Genomic DNA, 23,216 nt, shown 5'->3' with positions numbered 1-23,216 from the left:
ATAGACATGGATGGTCTATAACTATATCCGAACGTACTGTTACTGTAGATTACTTAATATGAAAATTAGCATTTTTTTCGAAATTTTGACTTCTTAGACCTCCTTTATATGGTTTTGTCTATAAATTATATTGTTTTTAGGTCTCTTTTGTACCGTAAACAAAGGATTTTTTATTAGCCAACTTAATGGTGTGAAGTTATTTCGGTTTTATTGTAATTAAATAGCTAAAAAGGCCTTTTGTTGTGTTGAATATCGTGCGGTAGCTGAAATGTCAGAGTTGAACTTAGTTATTGTTTTCAATTCAATTCAAAAATATATAGATCACTTCAGCCATGAAAATAATATGTTCCGCATTATATTTAATCTCCCACAGTTACTGTTATGAGTTTTATATTTTACTAATCGTAAGTGTAATATTTCTTTTATCAATCATAATTCTGTGGTCAACAGAAAAAGAAGAATTTCACTTATATCTTTTTTAAAATCAGTTGATTCTAGAATGTAATAACGTGTGTATTAAAAAACTTGTAAAAAAATCTATGGTAATCTTATTTATTGTTAAATATTTAATTATTATTTTTGATTAACTCCTAGATTAAATTCAATCTTTCTTTCTAACAATTCTAAAATTTATCAATTCAATAACACTCATAATCTCTTTCGGTAATTGAAAAATTACTAAGCGACATACTATAATTACATTGTAATTATATTCTCATTTACACTAATACCATTTGAAGTACATCTTATTTAGAATCCGTAAACTCTTAAATTCTTTCATTAACTAAGAAAAGATGTTCATTTGTATTGTATAGTTACTCTACATGTAATTTTTTAAGGGACGAGACTTAAATCGTATCTTGGTAACTGAGTAAAATTAATTTAATCTAATAGATAATTAAAAAAAATAATTATAAAATTAGCAATAAATTATAACCTTAATATTAGGAATTTTTGATTGGGACTACCAGTTGATCTCAGATAATTTTCTGACCGCGCGCTTTATCTCGAAAACAGTTCAAGTATAAGAAAATGTTGAATACAAAAGTTGTAGAGAATTGAATTCAGTACAGTATTTATATGAAATACAAATAGCATAAAACCCATAGAAAACGAGATATTTGCAAAAATGTAAATAAAATGGATTTTTGTGACCTTTGCCCACTGTGTTTAAAACTTGTGACCATCCAATTATATGTGAATTTTGATAATAGTTTTGAGATGCCAAAATATAAGTTTTAACATAGTAATATACTGGGTATGTCGATTTTCCGAGGTCAACCCCCTATAATGATTGGAATAACTCAAGCAGTAATATGATGGACTAAAGATATTCGTATGATTTTACACGAACAGTATTTGCCTGCGTTAATAGTTTTGCAACTCCCAATGGGTCCCATATAAATTTCTTTTATCATATGGTGTAACTTTTACATATTTTTTTTCTATGTAGACTTTAATAAGAATAGTTATACAGTCAACTAATTTTGCAACTAATTTTAAGTAAAATGAAATTGATTCAATCTTCCCTTGGTACAATTTTATAATTAAGCATTGAAAATTCACCACAGTCACCTCAAATTGTGTCAATTCCTTAATTATTCCTATTTGTAATAACTTTAATGAAAAAACAAAAAAAATGTTGGATTTATTGCATTATGTATCAATTTAATATATTATAACAAATATTTTCACAACCTTGTCTTTTTGTAGTCCGAGCTTTGCTTGCCAGTTGAAACCCCAGTTTTTCAACACTATTTTTCAATTATAAAAAAAATAAAAAGCAAAAATTATTTATTAATAATTTAATATGACACTTTTGATTAGAATTTAACAATATTTCACATGTCTTTGGATGATTGTTATTAGAGGCAATTGTTCTAAGATCAACTATAGGTTAGGTTGGAATGTCCTTTTAACCAAAAATTATTTAACGCTTGAGAATGTTTCTTTTTGGGATTTTTGTTGACATTATAACAATGGCCTAAAGTATTTAACAATGAAATTCGTTTAATAAAAACATTAGTTAAATCAACATAGAATTCTTAATTTTTAACTTTAAAGTGATTTTTATAGTAATTTCAAATATGTACATTCAAAATATATTGTACAACTAGTCCGGAAATATCCGGTTTCCCCGCGTGTTGTACACTATATTTTTTCCATAACCTAGACGAAATAATTAATATTTCGCTATATGGTTATGATTTAGATGAGTAACAACAAAGTACCTAATAGAATGGTGCAAATTGTCTACCAGCAAGTTTGGAATTTGCGGTTTTAGTTCTAGAAGCTTCTTAGAACAACCAAATCAACTTACAATACATCAATATTATATTTTAAGTAAAAAATTGGTTGTAAAATCAATTCCTTCGCTTATTTGCCATGAAAAGGAGTTATAATTTGTATTCTTTTATAAAAAAAATAGATTTGTATTTGGAAAAAATACCATAAAACTAAAAAAGTTACAAAATATCACTTTGTTGTTTGAATAAATAAATAATAATATTTGAACCTACAGTCTAATCAGCATTACTAATAGCAAAATAAAAATAGACATGGCCACTATAAACTTTGAAAATAATTTTTATCGATGAATATTAATGAGACTGTTTGTCCCTTTGAAATACATCAATTACATGTATCCAGATACTGGATAAAAATATACTAAACGATATTATGAATGTAACTATACAGAATTAGAATTACAATGAGCCATCATGTGTGGCCTTTGTTCGAGCCTCTGTACACTGGCACTTAAGTACGAATTTTCGACATACAGTTCTTTTACTAACATGTCGGCTTTTTCTAATTTATCCATTTGATCTTTGTTAATACGGATCTGTTGATTTAATTTATCTTGTATATATTTGAGTTTCGCATAAGCGTCGGCCCGTTCACTTTTTATCTGATGCCAAAAACCTACAAGAAAAATAAAAAATTGTATTAATAGACACAAACTATAAGAAAATTTTCATACACTAATATAACGAATTTGTCATTACTTTTTCATATCTTTAGAAATAGTAAACAAGGGAAGTGGAAAGTGTTGTGAAGTTGAAAGTCGATTTTCATTCAAAACTTCTACAGACAGTAAAACAGTTATGTAACAGGTGACCACACTATTTAATTTGATAGATCTAAATAAAATGCAAATTTTTAAGCGAAATAAAATATACATTTTATTAAAATTCTATTGGGGAATTTCGGTGTTTTTTTTTTCAATTTGAAATTAAAAATAAATGCGAATCATAAAAGATGTAATGGGGGCCAAATTTTCAGCAGATGTCTTCTCCCTAAGGCCGATTTATTTTGGTACACTATGCATAGAATATTTTGGCTAATTTGGCACCTTGGCTTGAACCTTCTAAACATGACTATACAATCTTCAAGAGTTGTTAAGTCTTCATTTTTAAGTGACAAAACTATTTCAATTTATGTGTTTGTATATTTCTAATAGTCTATAGTTAGGTCATTAAGCAGTCAAGGATCACAGGCATTCTAATAGGTTCGTTGTGCCTCACTTTCAAAGACTGATGTCCTTTGAAGAGCAAAGGTACTTTGGCTTGAACGTTTCAAACATCACTAGACAAACTTAAAGACTTGTTATTCTTCATTTTTAAGTGACAAAACTATTTCAAATTTGGATTTTCCAACTACTACTACTTTACCACTACTTCTATCCCCAGATCTTTTAGTTTCTTATTTCGTCTCTTGTATAACTCTTAGACACCATTTTAGTACAACAGAAAAGAAATATCGACTTTTAAATCAGTGTTCGATACTTTCTATTAAATAATTATGAAAATAATAGTTATATATTTCACATAATTATTAATTATATAATGAAAAAGTACAAACACAAAAACAATAAATTTTGTCAAAACTGCATGATTTTGACAATAATAAATCTTAAACATCATAGATTGGTACTATAGACGATTACCAACGTTTGGAATACAATTTCTCATGATATCAGAACAATTAATTCATGTATACTTTGAATATTTAATTTCTTTTAAGGTAAAATATATTTACTTACGTTGTTCACTGCAGTACTTCTGTTGCTGAAGACAAATATACAAATGTCTCACTTTCTTCTCCAACATTTCTCTTACTGCATTCAAACGATGAAAATGTCCTATTGGTATAACGATCCTCTGTTCAGAATTAAAATTCGTGTTGTTATTATAACTTTTTTGTCTTCCCCGCTGTTCCAGTTCGTTATATTCATCAGGTTTTTCAGGTACGTTCTTTTTGTAAATATTTTTATTATACTTCTTCGTTCTCTTCGGTCTACAAGGAGTACAAGGTGTAGACTGTTTATCTAAACTGGTAGTACTGCAAGAAGTAGACGGTCCATTAGACTCCGTTTTATTATCAAAATTCCAATTGACCGGAAGGGATTTACAATTTTCTGATAATTCTTCAGATCCGCGTTGTTGATTCCACAATAGAGAATGGTTTGTGTAATTAGATTGAGGTGAAGGTGGTACCATTTCTTCTGGATATAAATTCGTATTTTCAACTATATAACTCGATAGGTTTTGAGTTTTGTTAAAGATTCTACTATGTTCAATATCTATTTCGACTTGTACGGCAACATCTTTGGCTTCTTGATGTTTCAAAGCTAATTCTGTTAACTTTTCTTTCAAAAATGCAATTTCTTCGTCTTTTTGATTCAATTTACATTCAGTCTCCTCTTTATAAATTTCAAATTCTTCTTCTAAATCGGTAAATTGTTTTTCGAGATTATAAGTTTCTTCTATAGTTGGTAATCTGCTATCAGTCGCATCTGGTTCGGCGAATTGTTCTTCGTATTCTTTTATTTTCAACACTAATTCTGTTAATTTATCACTGTTGATCTTTTGCTCTACTTCGTACATCTGTCTTTCTTCGTCAACTTTATTTTGCCAGTAATCCTCGCACTTTTCGTATTCATTTTTCAATAGATCCACGCAGTTATCTAATTCCGCACATTTAGCACATAATTCTTCATTTTCATTTTCTAATTGTTTCACTCTAACCTCAAACTCCGATAAAAAGTCAGTTTGCGAACTAGCGCAAGCGTATTCTTTTTCTACGTCACCAATTTCTGGGTAATCTATAGAGTTTGTGACTTTATCTAAAAGAGACTGCTCTATCTTATCGCTAATCTTTTTTATATTATCACAATTTACGTTATCTGTTTCTATCATCATTTTCATCGCTATTTTTACGTATTTTATTATTTTTTCTAATTCTTGTACTTTGTTGTTTAAATAAAGTGGATCAGTACTCCAGTTCGCCACGAAATTCTGTCAACAAAAATACTAATATCAATACCGTCGAAAAACATATTAAAATAAAAATATAATAATTTTGTGGTTGAGTTAAAAAATAATATAAAATAAGTAATAAATACCCCTGTGGTTGAACCATCAATTTCTTTACTATTATAACATAAATTAATTTGGGCAGTAACTTTAAAAACTTGAGGAGACATATTTAATCGATTATAACAAAAAAAAACGTCGTGTAATCTGTTATCAGTGTATCACTTCTAATCGCGAAATACGTAAAATTTATTTATAAACTTTTCACGCCAAGAATGTAAATTCCAGATAATTATAAACCGCGCATTTTTCAAAGCAGACACTGACCTGTCTTCGTCTAAGATTTTTGACACACTGCCAAAAATGCGAGTCGGAAGTAAACAAAATGTTTATGTTTGTACGAGAGATTTTAAAAAGTTTATGTAGTCTGACAAAAATTATTTATGTAAGTGTATATGTCTTTAAACATACAAGAACTTATAGGTTAGAAGTACAAGTAAAGATGTACAAAATATTTTGTTAATTTTATTATTTTAACTTTACTATGTATTAGTAAATGATAGTAAATTATATATTGTAAATATTTTAATGGAATCGTCAATAAATACATTCTTTTTCAAATATATAAAAATAATATAATCGATTAAGTTTTATGTTATCTTTTTATTTTATAGACAGTTTACATAAATGACCCAAGGTTAAGTAAAGGATAGTAAATAATTCAGTGTAGATATTTTTGTGAAAATGGAAAGAAAACGTCAAGAAATACTTTATTTTTTAAATAAAATATAAAAATAATATGATTGATTTATTACTGAAAACTAAATATGAAAAAAAAACAAATTTCTGTTATAAACTTCTCTTTTTGTGTAAATGGAAGGGAAACGTCAATAAATACACTTTTTTAAAATAAAATATATAAATAATATGATTGACTTACTACTGAAAACTAAATTAAAAAAAAACAAATTTCTTTTATAAACTTCCAGTAAGATAAGTTTTTATTTTATAGACGGTTTACGCAAATGTTGAATGCAAGGTTAAGTAAAGTTTTTATTTTCCTTTGAGAGCCCTAGATGGTTCTGTAAACAGAATTTAAAATCAAATAGAGAATATTCAATCAGCACCTCAATAAATTCTCATTTTTATAGTATGGTCTTCTTGAACATACAGAGGACGAAAAAAAAACGGTTGGCATGGAGCAAACCATCGTGCAATGCAAGATGCAAAATATCTTGATCAAAATTTTGCGCAGACGAAGCACAACTGATTGATTCGTTTCACAATTGCAATTTTATCGTTTAGTATCATTTCTATTACATGCAATTTACAATTCCAGAAGTAAATATGGTTACTTTGTAAATTTAGATCAGCTGATTAAAAGTACAACTGACTTTTGTTATAAATATAACGTTGTTAGTTCCTTGTTGATGGTATTTATTTATTTCAATTTTAGAAGGTTGGCAGCTATAAAGAAGAGAAAAAAAGGGTTTGTTTTGATTAATGGAACGAATGATGCTATGGAAGAACCCTTACACGATGTCAAACAATGTACAATATTTTGTTCTTACCAGAAATTCTAACACGATGTATGTGAAACAACTTTAAATAGTGAATGTAATGTACAAGTTAACAGATAAAAATAAGATTTTTAAATATCGTAGTAAACTTGCAATTTTAAGTATTATAAATTTGGTATTTCTCGTATTTACAGTTAAAATTGTTGTATGTGTAGAAAAGAATCATAAATAATTATTTTGTTTTGAATAATAATTAATAAATAGAAATATACTGAAATCTTAAATAACATTATTTGAGGTTATGACCTCTAATTGTTAAAAGAAAACATTGGGTCTTACTAAGAACAATGAAATTCCTTCTAATTGCATATAAGAAATAATATAATTTAAAAAACTTACGCACGTTATTTTCATATTTGATAAAGGACCAAGAAACCATGGAAACTTGTAAACAAAAATATAGACTAAACCAGCTTCGATAATCTCGCACGTCAATAAACTAAAATTTTTGTCAGAACCCGAATTTCGACCACCAGTGATCTCATCAATCACCTTGAAACTGATAATTATTTATTTAAACAAAAAGTATCGAATTCTGTTTTTTTCTCAATAGATAAAAGTATGTGGCGAGTGTTTACTTTAAAAATTATCAGATTTCAGATCTCTTCAAGATATGCCATTAACATAAAGTACGAGGTGCGTTCTAATTTTACTTCCATACATATAAAGGGCGTCCGATGGATTTAAAATCTATATAACAAAAAAATACAGAATATAATATACATTTCTAGTATTAATCAATATAAGGTCGACAAATGCAGGTTTTATTTTTTTAAAATTACATCGTCCAAATGTTGGCCGTTACGTGCCGGGCTGGTTTCGTACATTTTACTTTTGAGATACACCCACAGAAAAAAGTCCATGGGGGTAAGATCCGGGGACCTGGGTGGCCAAGGAATGTCACCGAAACGGCTTATCAATTTTCTAGGGAAGAAATCATGAAGCAGCGTCATGGTATCCCTAGCAGTGTGTGGCGTGGCGCCATCTTGCTGCAACCATGCTTGTGAAGCAACACCGTCTACGGAAATTGCTTGCCCTTGACGATTTTCAAAAAAATAGGTTAGTTTAGTTTAAATACCACGCAAAAATGACTTCTCTGAGTGAAAGGATGATAGAGATTGTACGTGTTCAAGAGTGTTTATATAACAAACAGTCGGTTGGATATAAGAAAACTAAAATTTGGCAGAATATAGGGAACAACTTTCCCTTTTGGAGAGTTACAATAAAATAACTTTTTTAATTATGATTCGATTTAGGATTTGGATCATCTTGAATTTATTATTTTGTAATTTGCACATATTTAAAAAAAAGGACACCATTTGAATTTTAATTAATGAATATGCCACTTGCTTTGTTCAAATTTTCAAAATTCAAATCTTGATTTGTTAATTTTTTTACTTCTTATCAAAATTTGCCGCCCCTTAAATCCTACCACCATGAGCTAAGCCCATATGTAAATTCGGCCCCATTTCAGCATAAAAATAGCTTCTTAGTATTAAACTCTAATTCAAAATCTATGTGAGTGGGTATAATTGAATTAAGACATAAAAAAGTAAAGAAAAAAAAGTTCTCATGTAGATCATGTTTTAAATTTGAAATATCCACTGAAAATTGTAATATGAATCTAGTTTTGGATTAGGATCCTCAATCAGCCGATGGGTGATCTACCTAACTCCTGATTATAGTTTTCGAAAAGTCCATAGTATGTAATATCTTCTACAAATGTTGCTTCACCCTAGCCAGGTAAGGGTGAATCATCCCTAATACATTGTGCTTTACATATAATCGAATTCTGTGAGGATAAAAATATTAATATAAGGCTTTGGTATGAACTCCTCTTTTGGATGGTTTCTTTCGCCAAAAAAGTAGTCGTCCTTTACCCAATGATCAATTATACACTTTGTCTTTAATATCCTCTACAGATTTTCTTTCACCCTTACCAGGTAAGTATGAAGTAACATTCCTAACACATTGTTGGTGACATATCATCGAATTTTGTAAGTAGTAGAATGAGGAAAACTTTGAATCTATAAAGAAACTTGTAATTTTAAGGCTTTGGTATCATTTTCATGTAATTTAAATTTTTTAGGCTATTAGTTTACCATTAGGGGCAGTATTTTTAATTTTAATTCATCCCGGAGCATATATTCGAAACAAGTAATGACCCAAACATAGGTTTTTAATGTCATTATGTCATATATGACTGACAAAAAAGAATTTTGAAATTCCTTTACTAATAATTAAGTGAAGTCAAATTTAAGTATACATACAAGACAGTTTTCAACAGTTCATGATATCTAAATTCGAATTTTTGGAACCGTTGGTGAACACACTGTTTACACGATACAAACACTCACAATTACACTGTCTGAAGCGCGTTTCGATAACAACGTCATCGTCTTCAGAGATTGAAGGTAAATAGTTCAATTTCAGTCTCTGAAGACGATCACTTGGTTATCGAAACGCGCATCAGACAGTGTAAGGTAAACAGTTCAACTTCAGTCTCTGAAGACGATCACTTGGTTATCGAAGCGCGCCTCAGACAGTGTAATAGTGAGTGTTAGTGTAGTGCGGAATCAAAATGGATAGATTCCGTTGCTATTTTGTATACATATCCACGTCTTTATTTTCTTTAATGGAGCCAAATACGATTTGTATATGTGGAGACTGGTATTACTCTGATACCATTAAAAAATCTCTTATTATTTCAATCAAGAGCTATATTATTAAAAGAAGCTTCTCCATAAATAAAACAACAATTATATACAAACATTTTATTAACAAATCTAATCGCAAAAACATGCTTAAATTAGTCAAAATTTAAAGAAAAATCATTTATGGAGAAGCTTCAGAATGACAGCACTAGAGCAACAACAAATAGGAAAAAAAGTAACGATAATACTGATTTGATCACAGCATATGAAAAAAATAATCACTGGCTGGCTAAAAATTCTTCAGCTTCTCCACTAACACAGAAATACGTTAACGCAAAATTAAAAGCTCTTAGTGCAACCATTCCAATAAGATACAAAAATTAATAAAAAAAAAATCGAAAATACAAAAAAATCAGTTTCACATGTTACAGTGAGTTTAATTAGGTAAAGATATTGATGAATTGTTATTTATAGGGAATATATGTGAATTTTTTTTAGACAACCATAATTTGGGGCTAGAAAAAACTAGAAATAGTTGTTGTAAACTATTCTAATAAACCTCACAATCAAAAACATCCTCTTACTATGTAGTTTTGGAAAAATCATTAATGCTTGTTTACTAGTAGTGTACCGAAGACACTGTTTAGAGTACCACTACGCCAACTCTTACACTTAACTGTCCGCTGCGCGTTTTGATAACCAAATTATAGTCTTCAGAGTAAACTGTACAGGCATTTGAAGAAGAGAGAGAACTGTATTTATCAAATATTAGAAGAGTAAACTGGTTTAAAGTCTACCTTCAATATCCGAAGAAGATGTTACGAATCTGGAGCCCTGCCTGGATATAGCAGGCGGTTAATTTACTTTGTTTTGTTTCTTTATTTTTCTAGAACTATTATAATTCTTTTGTGATACATATATAGGGAGTTTATGTAGAGCAGTTTAGTTCAGTGTATAATAAATAGTCGTAGTAAACAGAACGAATTAGCAAAGTAATCGATGAATTTATATAAATTATTTAAGTGATAGTGATAAGTGAATTATTATAAGTTAGTTAAGTGTTTATTACTTCACCCCACAAATAGAAAGAGTGTAAATAAGTATGCAAAATATTACAATAATAATATCGTAATTATGTGTAATTATGAGTATTGGTGTAGTGGTAGCGTAAACAGTGTCTTTAACTTTGTATTTGTAGTGTGATTAGTAAACTTACTGAACTAATAAACAAAATTATCTGTCAGGTAATTACAAAAAAAAATGATTCTATTAGTTTTAACAAAAGCATTAATTATTTCCAATCGATAATAAAGCTTAGTGGAGGACTTTGAAGAAGAAGAGCTAACTAAGAACTGAAGGATTTAGGAAAGATATAAGGAGGGGAAAACTAAAGAAAAAAATTGTTGTGTGGAGTTTTGATGGATATTAAAGAGATAGAACCGAATTGGGGGGCAAAAGTACAGAATCCCAACCCAGGGAGAAGAATTGTGAACCATGAGATCATTATGTAAGTTGATAAGATCCAAGGAGTTATCTAGAGCAGCCAAAATTAGAACATACCGTACAAAAATACTACCAACAGGTACATAAGGAAGTGAAACGTGGGTTTTAACAAAGACAGTCAAAACAAAAATTGTTATACGGAAAAGAAAGTTGGCTAGGAAAATTTTTCGAGGAAAATAAATGGATAACTTTGGAGAAGAAGAATTAACAAAGAACTGAAAGATTTGTATAAATACCAATAATAAGATACATAAAAACCCAAAGAGTAAAATAGTTGGGGTGTACTAAAAAGACGTAAAAAGGGTCATTGATGAAGAGAAAAGGGGTACAAGGAGGGGAAAACCAAAGAAAAAATGGTTGGGCGGAGTTGTGAAGGATATTAGAGAGATAGAATTGAATTGGAGTGCAAAAGTACAGAATCGCAACCTGTGGAGAAGAATTGTGAAATCAGTTGAAGACCAATTAGAAAAGAAAAATAAATCATGGGCTTTAAAGACACATAGTATTGTAAATATATATAATTGTTAGACTAGAAAAAATTTACATTGTTCAATTGAAAATAACTAAAAAGATAAAAATATGTAACAAATATAAATAATTTTGTCATTTATTTGAGAGCCGCTTTTCCCTGAAAATGCTCTTTTAAATGATTCGCTTCTATAATGGGAATGAAATAAATTTTTATTAGTTTAGATCAACATACAAACAATTTCACAAATGAATTTTTTGTCAATGAGATAAAACTTTGAAATAGACCAGCTATTTTATATTTGTAAGGGGCCGAGTATTAATTATGAATTTTTGGTGATTTTTATTAATTGTGCAAATAGTTTTACAGACTATACCATTGTAAAATTTTGTAAAGCATATAAATCAATCTATGCAGTCTGCATAAACAATACCAAAAGTGTTATTAATTCTAATCATTTCTATTTTTCACATGCTTAAATTCAGGTACAATAAAACTTCAAGATTCAATATTACTAACCTCACACTGGCTGTCAGGTACAGGTATACCATTTTGTTTCAAAATATATTCCAAGAAAGCTACTTTCGATTGTAACCTGGTAACTTCTTCGTTTTCGTTGGTGGAAATCGAGAGAGGAGAATCCGGACAATCTGCTTCTGTATCAAATCCGCTTTCGCTTGAAGTGAATGGAATTTCATAATTGTCTTGATTTTTGCTGTGATATTTACGAATTTTTCCTAATCTCGGACTGCCATCAGCTGAAACAAAAAGAAAAATGATTTTTCTTATTGTGCTTTGACAATATTGGTTAACATTGTTTATGGTCATGGTCTTACAGCTGCACAGAATAGTTCTGCTGCTGATTGTCGAAATAGTTTTTAGTGTTGATAGATGGCCCCACGTTTGAATGTAGTGTAGCTTTAAACTAAATTTTACTAATGAATTTGACCTTATATCACCTTTTTCAAATTTTTCTTCAATGTATAAAGAAAAACTATTCTAATCGAATACTTCCTTCAAAAGACAGACTTTCCTGGATTCTAATTTTTTAAATTGAATTTCAATACCTTTAAAAAAATTAGAAACCAACATATTAGTAACATTTTACTAAAATTCATGTTAAATATTTCAACTATTTTTATTAGTTTTTTTGGAAACTTCAAAATTAAGACTCGGCTTCGTATAGCAATTAATTTGACCAAATTTCTTTATGAATATCTTTGAATTTCAATCACTACTGTAGGAAATATAAATATTTGACAAAAAAAGTATAAAATATGAACAAAGAGGAAATGTTCTTCCTCAAAGAGTACACTCAAGGTACACCTTGTGGTTTTAATACATTATTAATGTACCCTTGTGCATTATGACAACCATCATGTCTCTACGGCTCACCATATCAATTTCACCCCATATTATTACTGAGGCATTACCATAAGCATACCTCGGTTGTATGCAGTATTGGACAAATGTTTTATTCACTCTTTTGTGATGGAATTAATGAAGAACCAGTTTCAGGCACACCAAAGTTATTTTTTATTGCCACTTGTCTCAAAAATCGGTCCTAATTTGCAGCAGCTACACTACTTCGGCTCTAAACTTGGATTCCTTATCGTTTATCGATACAGTAATGCTTTAAAAATCAACCATTGGCCTCTCAGGATCTCTGTACCACTTGCACTTGTGAGAAGTTTTCTTAAAGTAACACAACAGCTACAGTACATTGTTTAGGGGTGGAGTGCTATGATTTTGGCATTCATAAGGGTTAATTTTTAATTAGCTACAGAACTAGGTTGCATATTTACATAAGATGATTTGAAAATGAGTATTTCATTCATTGTATTAAATCTACATGTTCTGTACAGAAGTAAAACGTATTGATAAGTCCTTATGAATCCTAAAAAAGTACGAAAGTACATTTCTGGTAGGAATTTTTGGCAACAATAAATTCAATTCAGTAATGTTGGCGAAATTTTACCGAAGTATAAATCCCAAGGAAAATTTGGCGATAATAAAATCAAGTCAGTAAAAGAGTTTCTCTTATAGAAGTTACAGCCAAATAACAAATTATAAGTTAATTTTACTAGCGAAAGTAGTCTTGAAATTTTATATATTTATTATAATATTATAATTATTATTTATTTATATATAAATTTTTCATTTTATTTTAATAGGGAACTGTACTCTTTTATTCTGAATATTTAGCCTTTTCCTGAGGTTTTCTTGAAATGCTGACCTACAACTCTAATCTCTTTGATTTCGCTTATTCGGTATCTGGTTTTTGCTCATTTTGCTCATCTGATCTCTCAAACTTTGTTTCGTTCTCTAACCCATCTCACCACTTCATGAATTACTAGTTCTTCTCTAATTTCTTGATTTCTCGTTATATCTCTGAGGTGCAAGAGCTGACTCTTTGGTGACTGATAACTGATTGTGTGCTCATTACTATTATGTTATGCCTCAGGATGTTGCATCGAAAAAGTTTAGCTTTGAGAAAAAATTCGTCTCAATAATAATTTTTAAAAACAAGTGGGATACAAGAAATGAACAGAAATGCCATTAAATGGTATTCGGATGGACCTGGAATAGGAGCCCAGAATCAAACACTCTCATTCTAGATTCTGCGAACAGGAGATCATAATCCTGTCTAATAGCTAAGTTGCCATTAGAGCTCTAAGCTCCAATATCATAAAACCCAAACTCGTTTGGGATTTCCTAGAAAAAGAGCTAATCAAGAAGAATAAAATTCCGGGAGCAGACAAGCCCTTCATGGGACCCGAACCCTTCCGTGATATCAGCCACAGAACCATGGAGAAAGCATTGGAAAAGAAGATAGATAAGAGCAAAACCAACTATTGAGACAACCTACAGAGACTGAGACAGGCAAAGACTCTTCTGGAAAACTATAACCAGAGAAGATCTGCTGAATGTATCAGCCAAAGTATACGAATACTATCAGGAGTTCTATCTAGATACTGTCGCTTCAATGGACATCTGAAGACCCTAGACTTAACAGATAATGCTGCGTGCAGATTTTGTTGTAGAAGACGAAACCTCTATCCATATTCTCTCGAAGTGTGAGGAATTCAAGAACTATACCTATAGAAGACGAAGATCTTTGGCAATTAAAGCCATCCCACATTCAAGACATTTTAGAAGGAGTGGGTTCTCCAGTATCGCAGCAAGAAAGGGGGACACAGTAGATCCTTTGGGTCGCAGTGTATACCTAACCCTAAATCCATACATTATGTTATTTGTCAACCCTTGTGATTATACATATGTGAGTATATAAAATTGGAAATGAATAAATATATGTTTGAGGTTAACTTCGGATATCAATAATGAGCTGTTCAATTTTATTTATATTTAATTATTAATAAAACATTCAATATCTTTAGAAAAAGGTTTAACAAACAGTTAAAATGTCAAGGTATGTTAATGCTTGTGCAATATCCTTTACATGTATATTATCACATCATTTGCAGGATGTCTACAAAATACTTTCAAAATTGTATAGTTTCACAAAATTAATATCAAAGGATTCGAAAAAAAGTGCTTCGCATATTTTGACCTATCAAACAATTTTAAAACAACAAAGCAATAGTAGTTTTAATTTTCATTAAAAAAAATTTATTAAAACTAAAATTACCTTTAAACAAAAATATCTCCAATGATTTATACATCCCTGAATATGTAACTGCAATTATACACAAAAATATAAATACAACCACGTTTTTGTTACATTCTACCCACCGTCTTTTTGTCACACAAAGCTAACTCAACTCAACAGTCGAATATCTGTTTAAACATCTAAAGTAACTCGGCCTTGATTATGTTTTCTCCTTCTTTGTTATTACCAGTATGCTAATGAGAAATAAGGATCAAACTACGTATAAGATGAACTCGAATTACATGATCTAATACATTTAGCTGAAAAAATTATTTTAGAATAATTCGATTTGTGAAAAAAAAACGGAATGATTTCATGAACGACCAGATGACCTTTAGATTTATATCTACAATTTTAAATACAAAGGGAAGTCGATATGTACTATTAAATAACAAATTATGTAATATACAACTTGAGGTGTATACATTTGTATTTTTTTTATATATATTTTAACATTTACATTAATTGGTGTCTCAAAATAATACTACTCAACAAAAGGTCTCAACTAAGACTCGAAAATAAATTGCTCATCTACAAAATTATATTCATACCAATCTGGTCGTATGGAACAGAACTATAGGGCTTTAGTAAACCTTCAAATACAAACCATACTCCAAACATTCCGATTCAAAACACTACGTTTGTTGAGTAGAGCCCCCTGGTAGCAAAGAGAAGAATGAAGAGAATATGGCTAGAAGATCTCTCACAATAAATACTCTCAGAGTATCGTCAATAGATGGTTCCTGAATGTTCCGAGTCGAATGAGAGGAGTTTCAGCTTCTAGTTGGTACCATAAACCATTTTACCAAAAATATATAGTTAACACCAAATAATAAAGTCTAAAATTGCAATGATCCTACATTCAATTTGAATTTTTTATTTAGGCAACCTCTACATCAACTTCGCTCGTACTATACTATCGATTTATCGAATTCTGATAACCATATATGTTATGACGTTAGATATTGTTATAGCTTTTAAATTAAAAGTCCAGATAGTTGAAGCTTATACATAAAAATTTGGAATTTTTTAATTTAACATATGTTTGTAGGGTCAGTTAGTATACTATAAGAATTAGTGCTTTAATGCCATACTTTTACACTGTGATCCCAATATGTGTCAACAGATTAATACACTAGAGTCTCCCTTTTTTGAAATACACTAATTAACAAAAAAATTAACTACCTATTGATGGACGACTGAAACTTCTCTTTCTCTCCAATGAAGAGTTTTCAAAAAGTTTATACTTCCTCCTTTTTTTCAACAATGGAAACGTATTCATGCAACCAAGTAATTTCCGCGTATTCGTCATAATTCGACCGATTAATTAAATGAACATTCATTCATTTTTAATTCATCCCTGTACTTGCACATTATAAATTAGAAATTAAACCAAGTAGTTCATTCGTAAGTTAATTGACCGTGAATCCTTATTATCGCACAAATTTTAATAACTACACCGTATCACCGACGACTACCAACTAAAAGAAATTAAACCTGGGGTAAAAAAAATTATAACAATGGACTTACCGCTTCCATATAAGTGATTGTCCTTAGAAGGCGAGTAGTCGCTCCTACGCTTAGCACCGAGTCCGACGCCTTCGCAGATTATCGAAATGTTTTCCTCCATCGATTGGTCTAACGTGTTGACGGTCGTCGGTGTACTAGACACTTTCATTCGCATGCTTGCCACCTTTGCATCATTTAAATATTAAACAATATATATTTGTAATTTATAATAAATATTATTATTTCATAATAATTATCATTGACATTGGACGAAATACTTTCCTAAGCATATCAAGTAACAGTAGAGTGTACTAACTCTAATATATTGCCCAGCTTTCGAATATTTATGTATTCAACGCCTGGGAGTGAAATTATGGTTATATACAATATAAAAATATGTATAAAAGTATAACAATTATTTCCAATTAATTGGTTAAGTTTTAAATTTTGTTGATACTTAAAAAAAAACATCGAATTTATCAATTTCAAAAATCAACATTCAATTTAATTTTCATTGGTTAGATCATGAATGACATCAAATTTTTAAAGGTTAGGTTAGACTAAATTGTTGTGAATAATGTTGAATATTGATTGGTTAATTAATAACTTAAATTTTGATATGAGTGAAGTATATATAATCTAATAATATAATTTTCTGAATGAAATTTTTTGCGTCTATTCCAGAGAATTTGACAATGTTTTAGATTCACAATTCTGTCCAAAGAATAATATTTATTCAAAGAATTTTTCATTTGTTGATTTTGGAGTAAATATCCCTGTTATAAAATAGTTTGAATTTCAACTTCACTTAAAACAAGTTTAATTTTTCATTTACGCAGTCTCTACATTTAACTTCGCTCGTACTATACTATCGATTTATCGAATTTTGATAACCATATATGTTGACATTAGATATTGTTACAATTTTTAAATTGAATATGTGTGTAGAGGACAACATTTGTCAGGTTTAGTGCTTTAATGCCATATTCTTAGTCTGTGATCCCCAATATGTGGCATAGAGTGAATATAAGACTTTAATCTGAATGCTGGTTTTGTCTATTTAAATATCATTTCAACATATTTTTATTAAAAAACTCTCATTTAATTCTTTAAACAAATTCACAATTTTCTCTTATTCCATCGAATGGACTTTAGTGGCATCTAAGATGGGTTGATGGAACATTGAATCCTTCTATTGTGAGCAAGTTTTTCTTTAATATATTCTACTATTTAGAAGTTTCAGTATATATGTCAAAAAATCTAATTCACAAATAAAATACAATGGAAAATAAATCTCATATATGCAAAAGCTTATTAATCGGAAATGATAACGTGTAGATAAATGTATTATATGAAGAATTGAAAAAATTTTTACACACTAACCAAAAGTCTACCTCCTTTATTTACAATTTATTTTAATGCTGAAATAGGCCAATTTTTGCTTGCCGATGGACATTATGGAAAGTATATTACACTAACTTAATTATTGGACACATTGAATAATTTGAAAAAGTTGTGAAACATTCTGAATTCAAAATACATGACACTTTAAACTATATGTATATTTTTTTTTTGCTACTTTAGTACTTCAAGTTTATATAATAAACAGTTGCCACATCACATCATTCTTATATGATCCCCCCAATTATTTCATTACCCTGTATGTCAACAATAGATGAATTGCTTGTAAAACTTTTTTATTTATTTGATTAAGTAATTTGTACTTTTTTTATTTTACCTGATTAGACAAACTTTCAATTTCTGAAACCATTTCGTCGTTTTTATCCTTCAGCTGTGCATTTTGCATTTGCAACGTTGTCAATTTCGTTAGTAACAGTTTATTCTCCTCCTGTTCGATCTCGTTGAATTTCTGTTTCTCGCATTCCAGCACCTCGATCTGATTGGTCAATAAATTTCTATCTCTTTCCAATTCTGAAATTTTCGACAACAGTTTTTGGTTGTCTTTCTCAACATTGATCGAATACTTCTGAGCTACTATAAGATCATGTTTTAGTTTATGAACTTCCTGTTCTAATGTCGATATTCTATTCTCTAAACTTTGATTGATGCTTGTTAGTTGATCTTTGTCTTTGGTAAATTGTACAGTTAATTCCTTCAAGATTTCTGTATGTCGTTGCTCCAACAGTTTCACTTGGTTGAGGGTGTTTTGCTCCATTCGAGAATGGTTGTCATCTACTTCTTGTGCAAGAAGTGTAGCTCTGTTGTTGGCATCCGATACATGACATTTTAACTTTTCTCGTTCAGCGTGCATTTGCTCCAAAAGATTCTTGAATGTTTTTATTTCAGATTGGTATAGAATCAAACTGGCCTGAAAAACAAAATAATAAAACTTCTAGCTGTACAAGATTATACATTTCTATAATTGCTTTGAAGAAAAGCTAAGAGGATGTTAAGAAAATCAAGTAATACTTTAAAATGGAAAACACAATTAAAAATTACATGAGACTAAAATAAAATGACCAGCAGTCTCTAAATAAGCTGAAACGCCTTAAAATTGTAACTAAACAGTCTTATAAACAGATGAATATCTAGATTTTGTATATACCTGCAGTAATGCAACATGTGGGCTTTGAAATTCACTCCTTGTTGCTTCCGTGATTCCTTTGATTTGTTTCTCCAAAACATCAGCCAAATCTAAAATGTTAACTCTTCTACAATTAAAACCCAGTTCATGTAAAAGTTCCTTTGGTGAATGAACTCCAACACTCTCCCACATTTCTATTAAAACTTCTGTATTTATCATTCCATTACCGTCAGGACCTAGAGTTACTAGATGGAAAGTACGGGAGTCTGGAAAAAGGCCTTCATTGGATTTATGAATTATAGTGCCATCTGGAATTGAAATTTTAATTAATGATCAATAGCAATATTTTTAAAACAATTATAGTACCTAATTCAGCATCCTTAGTGACTATAGTTTGATTCAAGACTTCAAACCAAGTGTCATCTTGTTGTAAAATAGTTAAAAGTTCTTGAAAACTGATTTTATGATCATGGTTAATAGTTAATTTATCTGATAATTGACGTATCACACCATCTGCCAATTTATGCAAGCCTATAGCGTCACAAACTAAAATAAGCTCAGTTTGGTTCAAATAACCATCCTTGCCAACACCAAGTTTCTTCCAAGCTTCACGAAGCATTTCCTCAGTACAAACTAACTCAGTTTCATTTGAAAGTGAATTTTTAGATTCTATGTCACTGATAACCAAATCGTTATTGTTTGGTAAAGATGTGCATCTTTGGAGTCTATAGTTAGTTTTTCTCTTTTTTGAAGATACTTCACTGTTGGAGTTTGATCTTTGCACAGAAACATTTAAAGGTTTCTCATCTTCATTGATAATTTTATGTACATCATCATTCCTTGGTCTAGATCTTCTACCATACTTTTTTGAACCATAAACAAATTTTGGAGAAACCTCTCGTTCTGGAGAAGATTTAATATTCTTATCATCTTCATTAACTGAAGATTTGTTATTCTGAATATTTCCTAAAAGAGCCAATAATGCATCTTTAAAATCTGTGAAATTAACTCTAGAACATTTGTCTTTTAAAAGGCAGTTGACTAGATCTAGACCATGTTCATCTAATTGGAGGGTTTGACAAAGCTGAATGAGGCCATCTTTGTCTAAACTACCACAGTTATCTCGATCGTGGCTGTTAAATACTTTCAGCAACTGCTGTTCATATGGATCCAAAGCGTAATTGTCCATCTAGATTTACCTGAAAGATATATTTACAATGTATTTAAAGTAAAACGTATTAAAACAAAAATGAATATGTTGAGGGCGATAATTGAATCATGGTGTCAGGACGAAACAAATATTTAAACATCTATTAACAAGTTTTAACATTCTGATAAGTTATAAAAAATATATCAAGTGAAATCATAGAAGACAATTCTCATAATTATAAATATATGATCACAGATTGATAGTCGGAAGTAATTAATTTTATTTGTATAAAATTATACAATTTCTATATATCTGTAAAATGAAAAAAATTTCTCGTTAGATTGAATAAATATTATATAAACATTATGAAGCTAACACTAGATACTATATTATAATTCAAACATTACATGGAATTTATTGGCATCAACAAATACACTCATTAAATTATGCAATGCAATAAAGATATGTGTTTATTATGTAAAAAAAATATAAATAAACTTACAAGACTTCCTTGGGTCAGTTTGTCATGCAGAAAATATATTCTATTGAAAGAGTATTTCACTTTTTGAAATTTCAAATTTAATATTTGCTAGTAATTAATACCTAATATTTGACAATTGAGTTTTTGTTATGTTTATCAATTCTATTTTTATTCTTATATGGAAAAATCTGATCATACTATTATACTTATAAAATAAATACAATTTCACTTGTTAATAACACCTACAAGTGTGTCAATTTCTCAAAGAAAACTTGAGAAACTACAATATTCTTATAGTTATCACTAAAACTTTCAAATTAATCCAATAATCTCAACTGAAATGCGAGAAGAGATGAAAATGTAAATTAGCAATAGAAATCACTTTCAATATTAAGTACCTACCACAAATTGTTAACAGTTCTGGTAAATTTTATTGGCAATAGAAATCACACATCTAGTTTCAAATTGATTTTATGAAGTGCGACAATAATATGGCAAAATGAGCATCTAGCGCATCAATTAGCCAGTTCAACGCCTTATATGTATATAATTAATTTTAAAACGAATCTACGAATTCTAGCTGCACAATATAAAATACATTATAACCTCCAGCAGCGTATGGTTATTAATAGAAAACTTGTTATAACTAATTTTGCTACAAGAAAGTGATAAAAAAGGAATAAAACTATTGAGTTTTTTGCGTTCTACTAACCCCGCCTTGAAACTTCCATTTTTTCAAATCTAATAAAACTATAAATTGTACTTACCTTTTTTTATAATTTTATAAAAATGTAGTCTCAAATCACAACATGCCGTTAATGTATTTTTAATATTATCTACATGAGTATAATGGGATTATTATAAAATATTTGATTAAAAGTAATTAATGTCACAAATTAAACAGAAAGTCTTGTTTTTGTTGACTGACGTTCTGCGCTAAACTACCAGGTACTGACACGGAATACTAAACAATTATTTGTTGGGTCACGGAATATTAAAAATGTTTTGTTTGTATTTAGTGATTTTGACAACTACGAGACTGATTAGGCATTTTCACGCGATACATTTTCAGATTTGTAGAGATACAATACGTCAAATTGATGAAAAAAATATAATATTAAACAACATTTAGGAGAAAAAATTTTATTTTTCAGTAGGCAAATCATTATTCTTACAATAATTTTCGAAATCTTCTAGTTCAATAATACTAGTAAGAACCTTCATTACATAGATAACCGCAGCTGAAACCAATCACCAATCATGATATTATTTAATATGTTTGTACACTTCACATAAAAATTTAGTAGTGAAAAGTCTAATAGCATTAAAAACAAATTACCTTTTAGCTCACTTTCACTCTCGAAAAATCCCCTTCCCAAATAGGACGTAATTAAGTCAATTCTAGACAATAATCCAATTCTATATTTACAAACAAATGCTCCAATAAGGTTCATATCGTTTTTAGACAATTTTCTATGGTATTTGCGAGCTTCATCGTAAGCAGATAAATATATGTTACGAAAAGCTTCTTTTGTTTGATTTTTTACATTATCTTCGATGTTAATTTCTTCATCTACCTAAAAATTTATTTACTAGGTCTGGGAGTGTGAGACGACATTAAAAGTTACAAATACCTCGGAAACATTCGGCCCATATCGGAGCAGAATTTAAATTCCGTCGGGTCATTCCAACAAACTTACTTCTTTTATAATCTAAGACATACGTAATCCAACCTTATATCATCGATTTATAAGGTAGCTCAAACTAACCTTTGTGATTTGTTAAAAATTAGTGAGGAATCGCCGTATTGAAAACAATAAAACACAAAACTATTGTTTATTTCATATACCTATTAAAATAATCATTCTTTTGTAAAATAATAAAGAGTAGATTCTATCAAATTTTAATTTACGCTCGCAAATTTGCCCGAGATTTACCGAATAATTCCGATGTATCTGATAGTGTAGCCAATGAAGAGTGACGCATCTTATTGACTGCGCCATGTATGTAATTGTCTCTTATAATTGATAATACCCTCACTAGATTAGATTCTGTGATTTTCTGTGCAATTTTTTGAGATGAAACTTACCTTTATAAAAACAAACTGCCCATTTTTGATTCGTTTTAAAAGAGTGAAAAAGCCGCAAATATGTAGTTCGACATTTTTATCTAAACTGAAAGGCAATGTTTCTATTAGCGAAGAAAAATGTTGGATAGCGTAGTCGGCAAGCATTTGAAAATGTATTTGATAGTATTCATCTAATGGCAATCCCTGAAATAATTATTAATTTCATTTGTGATGTCGTTTCCAGGAATTATAGAAAATATTTGCTTGAAGAA

The 23,216-nt window shown here is 29.6% G+C and overlaps 1 protein-coding gene across 2 annotated transcripts; it reads right to left on the bottom strand.

Annotated features, from left to right (window-relative positions):
• Nucleotides 1–1,790: 1,790 nt before the first annotated feature.
• LOC130447847 (ninein-like) lies at nucleotides 1,791–21,866 on the bottom strand. 2 transcript variants are annotated; one of them, XM_056784887.1, is made up of 8 exons: nucleotides 21,644–21,866; nucleotides 19,612–20,444; nucleotides 19,267–19,553; nucleotides 18,439–19,029; nucleotides 16,722–16,884; nucleotides 12,041–12,279; nucleotides 4,043–5,297; nucleotides 1,791–2,922 (listed from the first exon to the last, which is right to left on the bottom strand). In XM_056784887.1, exons 2-8 carry the CDS (start codon nucleotides 20,432–20,434, stop codon nucleotides 2,690–2,692), a joined length of 3,591 nt encoding a protein of 1,196 aa, XP_056640865.1. In that variant the 5' UTR covers nucleotides 20,435–20,444; nucleotides 21,644–21,866; the 3' UTR covers nucleotides 1,791–2,689. The 2 variants fall into 2 exon arrangements, with proteins under 2 accessions (XP_056640865.1, XP_056640873.1); XM_056784895.1 differs by lacking the exon at nucleotides 21,644–21,866 and adding an exon at nucleotides 21,279–21,637.
• Between the last annotated feature and the right edge of the window lie 1,350 nt (nucleotides 21,867–23,216).

This window comes from Diorhabda sublineata, chromosome 1 (genome assembly GCF_026230105.1).
Source record: "Diorhabda sublineata isolate icDioSubl1.1 chromosome 1, icDioSubl1.1, whole genome shotgun sequence".
NCBI classification, from domain to species: domain Eukaryota; kingdom Metazoa; phylum Arthropoda; class Insecta; order Coleoptera; family Chrysomelidae; genus Diorhabda; species Diorhabda sublineata.
This window is presented reverse-complemented; position numbering and strand designations above follow the sequence as displayed.